Genomic DNA, 18,319 nt, shown 5'->3' with positions numbered 1-18,319 from the left:
TTTGTGTAGGCATAAGGAGTACTTTGTAACTTCATGAAAACTGTACCCCACTCATTGTCTTCATTAACTCTCATAATCCTTTACCAAGTGTGAAATAAAACGTGCTCTTCCTTATGCAGCTGCATTACTCAACACATTGATCCCACCACTGTTAGTTTTGTATACATAAAGACATGCTTTTACTGAAATGTCCCTTATAATTCAGCATTGTAATTTTGCTTAACACATTTCTGATTTAAGGGATACAACACATTTTCTTGTTATAAAAAGTGATATCAAAACATTAAAATGTTAAGCGCTTACTGAAGGAGTTTAGGAATGAGATCAAGATAGCTGTGCAATCCCAGGATTTTATCTTTCCTGAAAACTACATATGTTATACCATTCTTAATGGCTCCAAAGCATCCTAATACTTTTATCTGCCTTCTATCCTTTCTGTTCTTCTCTGCATCAATGCCATGGTTGTGGTGATACGTTAGTGACTGTGAGCAGTTCCAAGCTGAGGAAGTTACAGTGGAGTATAGCAAGGAAGAAACCTTCTTAGGCTAAAACATTCTACTTTTCTTCCCCACCCCCATTTCACGCACTGGCCTTTTAAAAAGTATATAATAAGTTGAGGGGGGAAATGGGATTGAGATTTTCAAATATTGAATCCATATATTAACCAAGTGGGGCACTAAACAAAGGAAAATACAAGAATCTATTTATAATTTGAACTTGTATTTTATCACTGAACAGAGAACCCACAACCTCGAGTGAAATTTTTGGAAATTTGGTATGAGAAGGGCAGCATAAAATGATCCAAGTACTAATGCAATTTGTGTTGAACATGCTACTAATTTTCACTTTTTTGTTCAAGCCTCCAGATTCAGACTGTCTGGAGCCAAAATATTTTTATACTTATCTAACACCAAAATAGCCAATAAAAGAAGCTAGTGATATGAGCTGCTAAGAGAATACAGTTTAAGTTAAAGTGTCTCATATGAAATACATCCTTCAGCCTACTGACCTTTCACCAAAAAAAAAAATCCTCTGACATACCTTGCTTGTGTCAGTAGCACAAATTTTGGTCTTTGCTCTAACATCAAGAAACTCTCCTGTATGGGGCACTTTGTTGGGAATGCTATTATAATATGGATGTTCTGCTCTTTCTCCCTCTTCCTCCGTCCATGGTTCATCCAGACTTTGCCTGCTGTAAGAATAGGTTTGACATTGCCTTATGCAAGGAATATATGATTGCAAAGCAATCAACTAGTCTAATGAATATTATTCATTTCTCTAATAAGATAATTTCATCACCCACATAATCTACAGCCATCTCATCTTATAGTGCTGACTACTTCCCTTCTGAAGTATCTGCCAACTATTCAAATGAGTTGTGCTCAGAAAAATTCAACTTTCAGGTTTTCTTCTTATTCTATACTGGTAACAGTGCATAGGGTTGTACTCCACCCTACACACTCATCCATATTCTCTGTCTCTCTTAGGTCACTCCTAAAATGAATGATTCTGAATTAAGCTGAAAGTGTACCTCCACTTTTCATCTGTCCTTGCCATTGTAGAAGATAAGAAAAAAAAATCTGTTTAAAGAGACAATATGTGTGTGTGTGTGTCCTCTTCTTTTCTCAACCCTTTGGTACCCTAACTCCTCACAATGTATATCAGTCAATCAATGGATCATCAAAAATAAGCATTTATTAAGTGCTTACTATGTGTAAGGCACTGTGCTAAGCACTGGAGATAAAGAGACCAAAAAAAATGAAATAGTCTTTACTTTCACTGATTTTAAATTGCATTGGGAGAAAGAACATATAAACATATAAATAAATGCAGAATAAATATAAAATAAATAAAAAGTAATTAAATGCAATGTGGTTGAGGAGGAAGAGTACAAGTAGTTGTAGAAACCAGAAAAGCCTTTGCTAAGTGACTAGTATTTGAGCTGTGTGAAAAATCTGACCAAACGGCTTAGCACAGAGAACATCACTTTTTTCCACACTCCATTTTATTTTTTTTTTAGTCATAGCTTTTGTTTTCATACCATCTCCATTTTTCAATGTGTCCCCCTCCCAGAGAGTTATCTCTTAGAAAAGAAAAATGAAAGCTAAAAAAAATGCCTACCAGTAAAGAACTTGAAAAGAAAATCTATTCTACTTTTCCTAAATCTGGTTCCCAAGGCTCTTGATCTAGCCCAAGAACTCCTCACAACTCTACCACTGCCTCTAACTCCTACCACCTCTCTCTACATGATCCTTTTATCTCTTGAGGCCATGTAGTTTCTATTTTCCTGGGGATGTATTCTTTGGAGATGCCCCAGAAATGTGCAGGTTTCCTCTCCAGGAGAATTCACCTCTCTGCGTAGCTCCTCTCTTTTTTGTGTGTCTCAATCTCAAATGATAAGCTTCATCTTTTCACATGCCCAATGAAAGTAATTTTTCCAATTACCTCTTCCATCAAACAAAGTTTGCTGTGGTGTTTGAGTGTATGAGTAGGCATATGAGATTGTATGTATGTCTATAGACAAAGTCTAAATATTTGAGTATGCCTATAAACATTGTAAGTTTAAAAAGAGAGATGGTGACTGGTTAAGCAAAGGAGTGTATATGAAATATGAAAGAAAAGTAGAGAGAATAGGTAAGTGACAGGAAGTTCATGAGAAAAAGCTACGTATATGACAGTTCAAATGTGATCAAAGAGAATAGGAGCTGGGAAATTGAGAAAGAGAAAAGACTATATGAAAGGTAGGTTAAAAAGGATGGGATAACTAGGATATTAATATTTTAAAGCCTACATTTGTGAAACAAGGAAATTACTATAAAATGCCACAATGCGAAGGCCACCTCAATGGAATTTTAGCAACTGAAAACTATTTTCTTTTTCTTTTCTACATATTTATGATGCTGTCCCACAATAGCTGACTAACACTGAATGGCTTTTAATCGTTTTGAAATTCAAGGTGCCTCTGTTCTGACCACAAACCATCTAAGGGAAAGATGATGGTGTGGTAGGCCATGCCTTTAGTTTTCAGCATTTCCACTTCTGCCTGGTAGCAAACCAGTTAGTGATATTTTCTGTGGTGACTTTTAGAATATGGTCCTCCAAGCTTTGGGAACTGGAATTCCCTATCCTTATCAAGAACAGATTACCTAAAAATCAATGACATCTTATGGCCTATCCAAATACCATCAAATAATAATACCCTAAACAGTAAAGGCTTGGTTTGTCCAAGTTACTCTAAGAATCTACATTTAAGGATTCATTAATCTAGGGAACCAAATTAAAAATGTGAAACAACTGATGAAAGAACCAAGAAATAGTTTGCCTCCTTGTCTTCTTGCTGCTTTACCAAACTCTCAGTTCTTCCCATGCATTTCACACAAAGTGGCTAAAAACTAGCACTTACCTTTCATGAGTCTATTGGTGTCTTAGGTAGCCATGGAATTTGAAAACTGTCAGAGACCTGGGATATCTTCTAGTTCAAACTTTTAATTTTGCAGGGACCTAAAATCCCACAACCAATTAATGGTAAGGCCAAAACTAGAAGCCAGCTCTCCTGATTCTCAGTCCTGTGTCTTTTCATTATATCATGCCACTTCTTCAATTCAGGAAATTTAAAATTTGTTTCCAGTCCAATATGCAGTTGAATTTTTTTCATAAAAAAGTAAAATCTATTAAGAAAACATTGCAATGAAATAATCACTGAAATCAGGCACTCTGTATGGTAGAAAATATTTTTCTGGAAACCTAGGGATAAGAGTATCACTTATGCGCCCCTGCATGCAAGTGCATGTCTTGGTATTACTTTTGATGAATGAAAAACAAAAATAGGACTGTTCAAGAAAGATGAAAGCTAAAAATGAATATGAATGCTTCATAATGTCTTTAAAGGCCATATATCTACATATCAACAATAATACACTGATTTCTTTATCAATTACAAGAATAAAACATTGGAATTAGTTATCACTAGGTGGATTTCAGGCAAGTAAAAAGAAGTTATGTTTTTGATAGTATACTATAAACTAATGGAACAAAGAGATAGGATAGGCTAAAAATGTCCTTAAATTGGTTCAAGAAGGCTTAGAAAGACTCACAGATGATACATATGTAACAGGTTCTTAAGGAAGGTAGAAATGTTGGGAGGCAGGCCATCTTTAACCTTTTGAGTTTTGCATTGTGGATTGCAGCCATGCTCCACTACAATACATTCACAACTTCCTAAAGTCATAGCTATAGAGCTGAAAGGGATCTTAAAGGCCATCGAGTCCAAACTTTTTACTTTACAGAAGAAGAAAATGAGGCACTGAAAAGTGAAGAGACATGCTCAGGATTCCACAACTGTGTCTGAGCTGGAATTAAACTCAGGTCTTCCTCACTTCATACTCCAACCACTAGGTAATGATGTCTCTGTCACAGGCAGTGCATTAAACCAGGTGAATCTTAGCAGACTGGCCCAATATGACATGTCTTGTTTCATCTTATCTTCTTATAATATAAGGAAACTGTGGGCAATTAATTTAAGCCGTCAGGTAATCTTCAACTCAAATGAGATTTATGTAAGGTGAAGGAGGATTAAACTATAAATGACAGCATTGTTTTGGGCGATAAGTTTCCAGAAGATACAAACTGTCAGATCAATAATTTCACAGAGTAGCTAGCACCAGGCCTCTTACAAAAAGGGATTTTTTTTTTAGAAGTTGCTTTTCACTGATGCTGATAAGACAGATGCAATGAGAAGTGACATGAACCTGGTGGGAAATGATTCATGGAGATAATTCATAGTTGTAGGGTCCATTCCAGGAAGAAAAACAGTACAATGAAATATGTTTTAATGTAACCTTGGTTACTATTACTGTAGTTTCCAGGAAAAATGGTTTTCCAAATGTTGAAAGTATTATTCAGATGTTGAGCTCCATATGTTTATCTCCTTATGCCAGTATCATATTATATTCCAGATGATTCTGTTAACCAGAAATTTAGCACCTTAATTCAAAACATAGTACTAGAAAATTGCTCTTCTCTTGCATGCATTTTTAAGAACATTAGTAACAAAGCATTTTCTGCTTTTACTTACCAGTCATGAAGAGCAGGTATCTTTGAAGGACATTGTAAATACTGCTTGAATCGAAGCTCAAAAGCTTGACCTATAGTGCTGATAACATCTCGAGCCAGGCCATCAGAGCATTCCAGGATATGGCAGGCTAATGGAAGCAAGGAAAATAAAGCTGTCCATGCAGAAGTCTTTGTTTATACTTTACCACAAATAAAGCTTCCTAAAAGCAAAATCTATTCCAAAGTGAGATGGTTTTAAGAACCATTTACTTTTTATAATATTTTCAAACTATTTCACCATATTCATTCTGTCATATGACAGCTTCATAAAAAATCCCTAGAGGCAAGATGTTAATACTATGAAATTCTTGAGAAGTAACCACCACCCTTCATTTAACCAACTTCTTGCATTTTAGACCATATCACAACAAAAGCAAATAAATAAAGGTTTGCCTTTTAGACCCTGCCTAATTTAGCTTTAAAGTGGTTCCAAATTAAGTGAAATTAAGTGAAAAAATGATATAGCTGATTTGTGCATATAGAAACATAAACTCTTGAGGTTCCACAAAACTTACTGTTTTTATGTGTTTATTTTTTCATTTATTATCACAGTAGTTATTTACACTACATTGATTCATAGGTTTTGCTTCCATTTCCAGTTTTCAAGGTTATCAAAATCAAAATATCGACAACCAAATATATGACTGCCTATGGATCACTGAAAGTTCTTGCGTGTCTAGCTCTTCCAGCTCTGTGTGACTCATCACCAAAATGTCCCGTAATGGGCAACTAATTTCCCTAGAGCTCTCCAATACCCAGAGGCAAAAAAAAATCTGTGAATTTTCTGTGCAACCAATATTAAAACAACTCATTGGTAAGAGGGAGGGAAGGTAACAAAGATTTATTAAGTGCTTATTGTGTGCCAGGCACTGCCCTAAGGGTTTTCCAAATATTATCTTATGTGATCCTCACAACAGCCCTGAGAGGTAGATACTATTATGATTCTTAAATTAGAGTCGAGGAAACTGAGGCAGACAGAGATTAAGTGACTTGTCTAGGGTCACACAGCTAGTAAGTGACTGAGGCTGGATCTGAAGTCAGGTCTTCCTGATTCCAGGTCCAGCAACCTATCCTACCTGTCTAGGTAAGAGTATGAAATAATGATGTGAAAAGAAACTAGCCATCCTAGTCTGATATTGAACTGTTGGCAATTCTATTTTCTCCATTCTCATGGAGAAGCTAAGGATCATCAAAACGGGCCAAAGACTAGTCAGTAGGAAGGAAGAGAAGAAGCAGGAATCCCAAATAAGTCATATAAATTGTAATCAAAAGTAGAATATACAAGCAATATATAATGTTCTTATAAAACACTTTACCCTAAAAGCAATAAAGAAATTTTATCATTAGAACATTCACTTTTAAATTTTTATTAAATTATTTTTATTGAATTTATTAAAATAATTATTAAATGTTATTAACTATTATATTTTATTAGACTTTTAAATAAACTAATAAATTTATTAAATTTAAATTTATAAACTTTTAAATTAAATTAAAGGGACAACAGTAATAGATTTAGTGACTAGTATCAAAAAAAATTGAATTCAGAGTCTTTCAGCTCTAATCCCACATGCTCTAGACTCTCAAAATTTATTCTGCAAGGTTCTATCCAAAAGAAGTCAGTATAGGAAATCCAACAGTCACAAATAACTACTCATAAGACAGGTTATAAAAATGAATTTCTATAAATAAGATCATTTTAAACACTGTGAAGTCTAAGTTTGGAAGTAAATTCAGAAATTCTCAAATTCTAATTGTCATTTTTTTTCAATTACTTCATATTTTAAAACATATAAATTCCTATTTCCAAAGAGATTTAGTTAATATCTCTTTAAGAAAAAATTCTTAGTAACTTTTCTTTTCTTCACATTAAATGCTATATTAGGAGGTGACCGTTTTACCATAACCATGAGATACAAGGCAGCATGACAAAGTGGATAGAGAACCAGCCTTGGAGTCATGAAGACCATGGGCTCTAGTCTTGCCTTTTAAGAGTATTAGCTATGTGAGCACATAAATCAGTAACTACCGCTCTGAGGGTATGATATTTGAGCTTTGGGTTGATTTATTTAGGTACTGGATATTAAAATAGAAAGGTAACGTTTCAATAATTAAAGTGTAGTTTGGAGTATCTGACCATCTGAGCCCAGGCCATAGCTCATTCTTTGACTTGCTAAGTGACTTCGGGTGAGCCTGAACCATTCTCCTATATCATCATATTTTCCAATTTGTCAAGTGAGGACACTCTGTGCTTCATACAAAGGCTGTGAATGCAGATGGCTGTGAAATACAATGAGCCTTTCAAAAAAGAGAGTATTTAGTTAAGGTTAGAAGAAGGAGAAAAGATCCTTGCAGAAATATTGCTGTAGCAAACAGGAAGGGTCCTAGTTTCCAGAAAGCTCCTTTCCATAGGAGACAAATGCGAAGTGCCTTTTGGTGTTATGCTTAAGGAGACCCCCTTACAATAGAAGGTGGAACGTATTTTTATCTGTTTATTTTTCAAATAGTTCTCCATGTATTTATACTGAAGGATGTCTTTCTTTCCTTCCTCTTTGTCACCTTGCAAGAGACTTGTAATGCAGAATGTACAGCCCTAGTAATCGTTCCCTTGGCAACCGACAGAACTATACTGGGCATAGAAACAGAGACATGAAAGGTAACCTTGTTAAAAAAGAAAACTGAAAAGAGGAGGAAAAATACAAAGAAATCATTTGCTTCTCCTACACAGGCTGATTCTTTGCCTTCTTGGAAAGGTACAATTTGAGATAAACTATTTCCATAATAAAAGCCATCACCTAGGTACTTGTCATCTAATGATAATTAAATACCTATGGTTCACTGTGCACCATACTGTGCACAAGTTAGAGTCTCATAAGGTATCCAGCAGTTCATATTATTAGGTTTTATTCTCCCAGGACATAACTCCCTCTCTATGGCCAATGTTCCCTTTGAAATCAAAATTAATACTGTACATAGGAGGGGGGAAGGAGTTTACCAGGGAAATTAACTCAAAGATAATATTTGAGTTACATTATTGCCTTCATTCCTTTGATATTCAGGTCATATTTTCAGGTACAGGAACAATGGATGATACCAGAGAAGACTCAGGAATATCTGTTGGTATTTTTTGTTACTCTAACATTCATCATTTGACATGCATCAAGCATCTTTGGTAATCTCAATCTTTGGTAAACTCAAATCATGTACTAGATGCTTTATATTAATGCCTACTAGGGCATGAGGCTACATGAATTGCACAGGTAGAGCTTTATGAATATTAATGTAATCTGTAAAGTTAAGAGGTTAGAGATATTCTCTAAGGTTTCTTTCAGCTCTAAATTCTGTGATTGTATGAATATGAGAAGGGAAATAGGAGTCAAGACTTAAGGTCTGATAACTGGAATTTTCAGCTCCTGTCTGTATATTGGCTATGGCAGGATTTAAGTAATATAATTCTACACTGAGAGAGCATCTCAAAGAAAGTTTTGTATGAGCAAGACAGTGGAGATAATAGTAGAATTTGGGGAACTTTCACTCCATAGGTAATTTAGCAAAGATACTTGTATCCTTTGGTAATATTCTTATCATTAGATCAGAAGGATTACTAACTGAAACAGCATCAATAAGAAATTCAATTGAGGGGCATAGCGGATGGCAGTGGTACAGAGGGCAGTCCCACCTTATATACAATTGTTGTCCTATAGAGAGTGATAGCCCTCACCCCCAGGGGAAATGGGATGGGAGTAGTAGCTCAAGGAGAGAAAGGAAAGAAATAAATGTTTATTGTCTATTATATGCCAGGCTAAGCACTACACAAATATTATCTCATTTGATCCACTCAATAACCCTGGAAGGTAAGTACTATTATTATTCTCATTTTACAGTTGAGAAAACTGAGGCAGATAGAGGTTAAATTACTTGTTTAGGGTCCCACTGCTTCAACACAGGCCTTCCTGATTCCATGCCCAGTGTTCCATCCATTTTGCTCCCTAGCAGGAAGTGAATGGCACCACAGGAACCGTGGAGGTGGGCGACGAAAGAGTACACACTACATGTCCATGAGTCAATACGGTGAGGTTCAAAGATGGAGGGGGTGATCACCACAGGGACAAAGCTAGTAAATGCACCCTCTTTCAATTGTCATTGATAGGGAGGTCAGATTGTGGGTTAAAAGATTTTGCCAGCAAGATCTATAAAGAGGTAAGCTCTTCAAAAGCCACTAAAAAGCAAAAAAAACCAAAAATATAAACACATTCGAAGAGCTTAGATGATATAATGACTGACACGATTGGAAATATCCTTAAAGAGGTCACAACTAATTTATATAAAACAGAACAGTTAAAGAACATCAGAAAAAAATCACAGAGAGCTGCACATTAAAACAACTCTGGGGTATCACCTCATACCTATAAGATTGACCAAGATGGCAAAAAAAGAAAACAACAGATAGTGGGGGCAATGTGGGAAAATAGATACATTAGGGCACTATCAGTAGAGCTGTAAACTAGTCCAACAATTCTGGAAAGCAATTTGGAACTATGCACAAAAAAGCTATTAAACATGTGGAGTACTGAATAACCTTTGATACAGCAATACCACTATTAGGTCTACACCCAAAAAAGTCAAAGAAAGAGGAAAAAGGCCTATATGTAAGAAATATTTAACAGCTCTTTTGTGGTAGTAAAGAATTGGAAACTGAGAGGATGCTGATAAATTGGGAAGTGGCTGAACAAGTTGCAGTATATGAATGTGATAGAATATTGTAGTGCTGTAAGAAATGGTAAAGGAGAGGGCTTCAGAAAAATTTGGGAAGACTGGAATGAACTGATGCAAAGTGAAGTGAGCAGAACCAAGAGAACAGTTTATACAGTAATCACAATATTGTAAAGATAAACAACTTTGAAAGACTTGGTAACTCTTATCAACAGTGATCAACTATAATTCCAAAAGACTCACGAGGAAACATGCTATCCACCTCCAGAAAGTGTATTCATGCACTCAGAGTGCAAACTGAAACACATTTTCTTTGATTTCTTTCTTTTTTTATTTTTTTGGAATATAGTTAATCTGGAAATTTGTTTTACATGTATTTATATATTTATAGTGGGCTTTATTTTTAATAAGTAGGGAAGATGAAAAGGGGAGGAAGACAATTTGGAATTGAAAACAAAATTGAATTTTAAAAAATAAATAAAATTAAGTAGGTTAAAAAAAAAGAAAGAACATTAGAAAGTCTCCCCATCAACCATATCTACATAAATTCTGTGTTTCTGATGATGGGGATGCTTACAGTTATGACCAGGAGACAATGTGATAAAACTTGCAAAAGGCAAAAAGGAAAATAGAAATCATACTTTAAAATATCAAAAAGAATAAAAAGAAAAGAAAATTGTTGCTTCCTCACTAATGGGCAGGGAAATTCAATAATAGATATCATTAAAAGGACTAAATGTGAGGGAAAAGATGACAGTCTCCCCTTGTCTTTATTTTAAGACACATATATTGGAGAGCAATTTGGAACTATGTACAAAGGGCTATAAAACTGTGCATACCCTTTGACCCAGCAATTTCATTTCTGGGGCAGTATCCTGAAGATATCATACAAATGGGGAAAGGGCCCACATGTACAAAAATATTTATAGCAGCTTTTTTGTGTTGGCAAAGAATTGGAAATTGTGGGGATGCCCATCAGTTGGGGAATGGCTGAACAAGTTATGATATATGGATGCAATGGAATACTATTGTGCTATAAGAAATGATGAGCAGGCAGACTTCAGAAAAACCTGGAAAGACTTATATGAACTGATGCTGACTGAAGTGAGTAGAACCAGGAGAACACTGTACACAGTAACAGCAACATTGTATGATGACTAATTTTGATAGACTTACCTCTTCTTAGCAATGCAAGGATCTGAGACAACTCCAAAAGACTCATGATGGAAAATGCTGTCAACATCCAGAAAAAGAACTATGGTTTCTGAATGTAGATAGAAGCATACTATTTGCTCTCTCTTTTGTTTCTTCTTTCTCATGGTTTCTCCCATTTGTTCTAATTCTTCTTTACAACATGACTAATGTGAAAATAGGCTTAATATGAATGTATATGTTGAGCTCATGTCAATTTACATGTTGTCTTGGAGTGGGGAGAGGGGAAAGATGGGGAGAAAATTTGGAACTCAAAATCTTAAAAAAGTGAATGTTGAAAATTAAAAATAAATAAATAAATTTATTGTTTAAATAAATTAAAACATGCATATACACAACAATCACCAGGGTAAACCTAAATCGTAAAGCTTTACACTTGGGTACCAAAAAATCAACTTCATGTGGATAAAGCTCCGGCCTTGGAGTCAGGAGGACCTGAGTTCAAATCCTGCCTCAGACACTTGACACTTACTAGCTGGGTGACCTTGGGCAAGTCACTTAACCCCAATAGCCTCATCAAAAAAAAAAAAAGAAAAGAAACTTAGAAGTCAAAAAATCAACTTCAAAAGTTTAAGATGAGGGAAACAGGGTTAGATAGAAGTTGTTCTAAAAAAAAATCTGGGAGATTTCAATATGAAAGAGCAGGGTAATGCAGCAGCCAAATGAGCTGCATTAAGAGGAGCATAGTTTCTAAGAATAGGGAGATGATAGTCTCACTGTACTCTACCCTCATCAAACCTCATCTGGAATACTCAGTTCAGTTCTGGGCACCATAACTTAAGAAGGACATTGATAAGCTAGAGTACCCAGAGAAAGTCAACTAGAAAGGTAAAGGACATTAAAGTTTAGGTCTAAGACATATAAGGATAAGTTGAAGAAAATAAACATATTTGGTCTGGAGAAGGGAAGACTCAGGGAAAACATTATAGATGTATTCTAGTATTTGAAAGACTGCCATGTGAAGGAAGGCTTTCTGTTTGGTCCCATAAGGTAGAACAAGGAGCAAGCAACAGATGGAAGAGACAAAGAAGTAAATTTAGGCTTGATGTCATTTTTTTAAAAAAAACTTTCTAATTAGAGTTATCCAAAAGTTGAATGGACTCCCTAAAAAGTTGTAGGTTTGCTCTCTTAGGAGGGCTTCAAGCAGAGACTATATGACTACTTATGCTGAAGTGGGGATTGTTTGGTTTTGGGGTTGAAATAGATGGATGTTAAGGTCCTCAACAACTCTAAACTTCAGTGATTCTGAGTAGATAATAGATACTAATGGCTCACACCTAGGTTAGAAATGCACAATTTTTAACATTTTGAAACCATGGCAAAAAAAATTTTTGGTTTATTGTTTTTGTTGCTTTGGCAGGAAATTTGAAAAAGAAGACTAAGAAATTAGATGTGGGAGGCAGAGATGTAGATGACACTCCATTCCACTTGATGTAAGTGGCAAGAGGCTAGCCTTCATACTTTTGTTAGGTAAGAACAGTCATTCAGTCAATCAGAGATGTGAACAAGGCCTAAATATCTCCTTTGAATCAATCAATCAATGACAGGCTTTAGATTAAGTACAAAAAGACCTAGAAAGCCATTGGATAAAGTGAAATGAAGTCACACAGGAAATGTTTTGGAGTTGATTGAGGAGATTGGTCATGCCTTGTTGATTTTGTACAAAAAATCAGCAGGAATTCAAGTGTCTGGTAGACTGAAAGGGAGTGGTATGTATTTCAACAGCTAAACAATGGGCAGCTGCAATGACGTAAGCCTTGGTGGCCCCAGGAAGAAGTTAATGAGATAAGCTAGAAAGAATAAATAGCACAGGGGCAACAGGAAAAGGGGGGAAAGAAGTTGGACTGAAAACAAAACAATCTTATTGAAGCCACCAGTTTTACCCACTTCTTCAAGGAATGAGGGAAGTTAGAAGCAAAGATCTACCCTTTTTTCCAAAGAAAGGTGTATTACTTCTCTTAGTAATAATAGACACTATAACATTCTGTGTTCCATTTTTTCTTACCTAAACATTTCTGGAAACACAAATTTTTCTTCAACCATAAAGAAGCCAGAGCTAGTTAGAGATAAATACAAATTTAACTTAAGACAGAGAGTCAAATCTCCGCCTAAATGTTAAGAGTTTTACTAACCTGGGCTCTGAGCAATTGTGATCATACCATATTTTATTTAATGTAATTCTATAAAATACCATACAAACTATTTGGAAAAATAGGCAAAGAAGGAGTCCAACCAAATTCCTTTTATGATACAAATATAGTTCTGATACCTAAACCAGGAAGAGCAAAAACAGAGAAAGAAAACTATAGGCCAATTTCCCTAATGAATATTGATGCAAAAATTTTAAATAAAATGCTAGCAAGGAGATTATAGCAAATATATCACAAAAATAACACATTATGACCAGGTAGTATTTATACCAGGAATGCAAGGTTGGTTCAGTATTTGGAAAACTGTAAATATAATTGACCATATCAATAAAAAAAAAATATGATTTTATCAATAGATGTAGAAAATCTATTGACAAAATATGATACTCTTTCCTATTAAAAAGCACTAGAAAGCATAGGAATAAATGGAGCTTACCATAAAATGATAAGTATTAGCTATCTAAAACTGTCAGCAAGCATTATCTGTAATGGGGATAAGCTAGAAGCCTTTCCAAGATCTGGGATGAAGTAAGGATTTCCATTATCATAATTATTATGCAGTGCTGTACTAGAAATGTTAGCTATAGCAATAAGGCAAGAAAAGGAACTGAAGGAATTAGAATAGGCAATGAGGAAACAAAATTATAACTCTTTGCTGATAATCAAGTGGTATACTAGAAAACCAGTTGAAACAATTAACAAGTGTCTCAAAGTTGTAGGAAATAAAATAAATCATCAGCATTTTTATATACTGCCAACAGAATTCATCAGGAAGAGACAGAAAGAGAAATTTCATTTAAAATAACTGCTGACAACATAAAATATTTGGGAGTCTACTTGCCAAGACAAACCCAGAAACTATATAAACACAATTACAAAGCATTTTTCACACAAATAAATACAGATAAAAAAATTGGAAAAATATTAACTGCTCATCGGTCAGCCAAGACAACATAACAAAAATGACAATTCTTCCTAAATTACTTATTCAGTACCATACCAATCAAACTATTTTGTAGAGCTAGATAAAATAACAGAATTCATCTGGAAAGTCAAGAATACCAAGGGCATAAATTTTTTAAAATGTGAAAGAAAGCAGCCCAGCAGTACCAGATTTCAAACTATAGTACAAAGTGAAGATCATGAAAACAATCTGGTACTACCTAAGAAATAGAGGGGTGGATCAGTGGAATAGATTAGGTACAAAAAGCAGAGTAGTAAATGCCATATAGTGTTTGATAAACCCAAAGATGAAAGCTTTTGGGATAAGAACTTACTATTAATAAAAATTGCTTTGGAAAACTATAAAGTAGTTTGGCAGAAAATCAGTATTAGAACATCTCACACCATATTCAAAAAGAAGGTCAAAATAGGCATGAGATTTAGACATAAAGGGTGATATCATAAGCAAATTTGGGGAGCATGGAAAGTTTTACCTGTCAGATCTATGGTTAAGGGAAGAATTTATGAGCAAACAAGAGACAGAAAAGATCATGGGAAGTAAAGTGAATAATTTTGATTACATTAAATTAAAAAGGTTTTGCATAATAAAACCAATACAAACAAGATTAGAAGGAAAGCAAGAAACTGTGGGGGAGGGAGAAATTTAAAGTAAATTTCTCTGATAAAGGCCTCATTTCTCAAATATATAAGGAATTGAGTATAAAAATGAGTCATTCCCCAATTAATAGTCAAAGGATATGAACAGGCAGTTTTCAGAAGAAGAAATCAAAGCTACCTATAGTCCTACAAAATGTTCTAAATCACTACTGATTAGAGAAAAGCAAATTAAACAAATCTGAGTTACCATTTCACACTTATTAGATGGGCTAACATGACAGACAAGGAAAATGATAAATGTTGGAGTACATATGGAAAAATTGGGACACTAATGCACCATTGGTGGAGTTGTGAACTGATCCAATCATCCTAGAGAACAATTTAGAAATATGCCCAAAGGGCTATGAAACTTGTGCAAATCCTTTGATCCAACAATACCATTACTAGGTCTGTATCCTGAAGAGATCAGGTACAAAAGAAAAAGAAACTGTATGTACAAAAATATTTGTAAGCAGCTCTTTTTGTAGCAGCAAAAAAAAAATTGGAAATTAAGGGAATGTCCATCAATTGAGGAATGACTGAACAAGCTGTGGCATATAATTGTGATGAAATACTATTGCGCTATAAGAAATGACAAACAGGATACTTTCAGAAAAACCTGGTAATACTTATGTGAACTGATGCAAGGAGAAGTGAGCAGAACCAAGAGAACATTGTACATAGTAACAACAATATTGTAATCATGATCAACTACGAATGACTTAGCTCCTTAATCAACACAGTGATCCAAGGATCTTAGGACTTATGCTGAAAAATGTTGTCTGTCTCCAGAGACAGAACTGATGAACTGTGAGTACAGGTTAAAGCATAATTTTTTTCACTTTCTTTTTTCTTTTTTTTTTGGGGGGGAGGAGTTGCAACATGGCTAATATGGAAATATGTTTTGCATTATCTCACATGTATAATTGATATCATGTTTCTTAATTTCTTGATGGGTGAAGGAGGAAGAGAATTTGAAAATCAATTTTTTAAAGAATGTGAAAAATATATAATAAATTATATGTGTGTATATGTATATATGTGTAAAAATACATATATCTGGGTGCGTGTGTGTGTGTGCGTGTGTGTGTGTGTGTGTGTGTGTGTGTGTGTGTGTGTGTATCAGAAGAAGGAAGCACATGGACCTGAAGGTCCATTATATTGATCCTAAGCTTTGGGGAGAGAAAAAAGCTAATTGTTGTAACAGAGTGAGCCTGTTAGAGATAAATGGGGTAGGAAGAAAAGGGTGGCAACTACTACCTTGGACACCAGCACCCTATAAAGCAGCATCCACATCCACTGCTATTAAATAGATAATGTGTTGGGTTTTGGCACTTCTTGCAGATCTTCCATCACTTTGTTGTCTTAGAAACATAAAAGCATATAATTTCTGTTCCTCTTTTTTTCTGAGGATTTCTTCCCCCTAAAATCCTCAGGAAAAAAAAAAGAGATTTTCCCCTTAATTTCCTCATGTTTCTACTCCATATTCTGCCTTAATTGTTCTAATTTTACTATGCTAAAGAGAATTGGCTAGAGTTGTTATAATGCCACAAGCTGCCATTTTGGAAGCACAGAAAGAAAACTAGAAAGGATCCAGTGAAATAAGAGTTCATATTTTTAAAAAGAAAAATGGATAAATCAATAATTCAGAAATGGATAGCTGTAATTTTGTCAACCAGACATCTTTACCTCCTATCCACCATATAGTACTAAATACTTGGGAATGTCATCATTACGTTGTAAGCCCTTTGAAGCAAACTCAAAAAATCAAGTAAAAACATCATGAGTTGGTAAACAAATTCTATAAATTCTTCTTTATTCTAAAGATCACATCATTCTGGATCTTTATTTTGTCAATCTTTCAATGGACTCTGTCTAAAAGTAACACAATTTCGATCTAACCTGCTCAGTTAATCACATGCACCACTGATTGTTTGAAGTATGCTTTGAAAATAGTAATTTGTAGATCAAAATCAGTGCCAATCCTAGCATATTTATGTATATTTAAATAAATAACTGAAATCAATAAGTCAAAAACATGCTCTTAAAAACTGATACTAACATCAATATAGAAGACAAAGATGAGAGAAGATATTCATTTCTGAATTTTGGATGTCAGAATTTAAAATGGCCTTAGAGAAGTGAACAAGAGCTAACAAACATGAATCTTCAAAGAACACACAGGGAGAAAATATTTTTAAAATGAAGGGTAAACTAAATTCTTGTAAGCATGATTAAATGCCAAGCATGATGATATATGCTTTTAATCCCAGCTACCATGAAGGCTAAAGCTAGAGGATCTCTTGAGCTTGGGAGTTCTGACCAGCAGTGTGCTAAGCCACTCAGTGTCCAAACTAAGTCCAACATCAGTATGGTTAGCACTCAGGATCAGGAAGCTACCAGGTTGCCTAAGGAAGGAAGAATTGGCCTAGGTGAGAAACAGATGAGTCTTCCATATCAATCAGTAGTAAAACTGGACTGGTGATTGGCTTCCAGCCTGGAGACAAAGGGAGATCCAGTATTAAGTAAACTACTAAGTAAACACTAATTGGCTAGATATGGATAGATAGATAGATAGATAGATAGATAGATAGATAGATAGATAGATAGATTAATAGATTAAAAAGGAATGACTAAGTACACCAAAGGAAAAAATGCTATCAGGCTAAATAAACATAATATTGGGATATATAACAAAAATAGAGAACGGGGGAACCATGCATGGAATGATCTTTGGATCAGGAATATTTAGGCTCATAAAAAGTTATGATATCTAGTATCTAAAACTAAAGAAGGATATGGAAAAACTTGAAGAGAGTTCAAAGAATAGTAAAAATGATTTAAAGATGTCTTCAAAAGGATTCAAACAGCAGCATGAATAGATGAGAATTATATGGATAGGTGAACTAAAGTCCTCTACAAGATTATAAGTTGTTTGAGAGCAGGAATGATTTTGTCTAATCTTTGTATTGCCCCCAAGCACAAAGAACAGAACTCTCTTCACATGATGAATGAATGACAAAACAAAAAGCATTTGCTAAGTACTTACTATGTGCAAAACATTGTGCTAAACAGAAGACACAAAGAGAAAAGCAGAGACCCTGCTTTCAAGGAGATCACATCCTAATGGGGGAGATAACATATAGAGGAAGTTTCAGCCACCAATCAGAAAAATCTCATAATCATTGGGATGCAGTACCAAAGCAAATGGTTATATATCTTCTTTAATGTCATTTCCACTGGAAAAAAAAATCATATCTTTTTCTCTTTTTGAACCATTCGAAAGCACCAAAGACTATGTTATTGAGAACTTTCTTTTCTGGGTTTTCAAAAGCTGTAGTTGCTGAGGAGATAGGGCTTTAGCACCTATAGAAGCATTACACAGTTTGCATCTCCATGGAGTTGTGTTGTATTTATATGACTTGAAGGACTTGAAGGAAACCCATCTACCCAAGAATGCCTCCCTCAACTTCCTGCTCCAGGGTCCTAAATCCTATCTCAAAGGAATCAAACCTTGGAACTTAAAATAAGTG

General features: G+C 34.9%; 1 protein-coding gene across 1 annotated transcript in view; it reads right to left on the bottom strand.

The window, feature by feature from the left end:
- SHC3 (SHC adaptor protein 3) overlaps positions 1-18,319 on the bottom strand; it is a 173,044-nt gene that overhangs the window by 42,543 nt on the left and 112,182 nt on the right. The window contains exons 7-8 of the mRNA XM_021009518.1: positions 5,075-5,201; positions 1,042-1,192 (exon numbers count right to left, since the gene is read on the bottom strand). Coding sequence (XP_020865177.1) covers positions 1,042-1,192; positions 5,075-5,201 — 278 coding nt within the window. The remainder of the gene's footprint in view (positions 1-1,041; positions 1,193-5,074; positions 5,202-18,319) is intronic.

This window comes from Phascolarctos cinereus, unplaced genomic scaffold (genome assembly GCF_003287225.1).
Source record: "Phascolarctos cinereus isolate Bilbo 61053 unplaced genomic scaffold, phaCin_HiC Scaffold_4;HRSCAF=312, whole genome shotgun sequence".
NCBI classification, from domain to species: Eukaryota; Metazoa; Chordata; class Mammalia; order Diprotodontia; family Phascolarctidae; genus Phascolarctos; species Phascolarctos cinereus.
The sequence above is the reverse complement of the archived record's forward strand: the minus strand, read 5'-3'. Positions and strand labels throughout refer to the sequence as shown.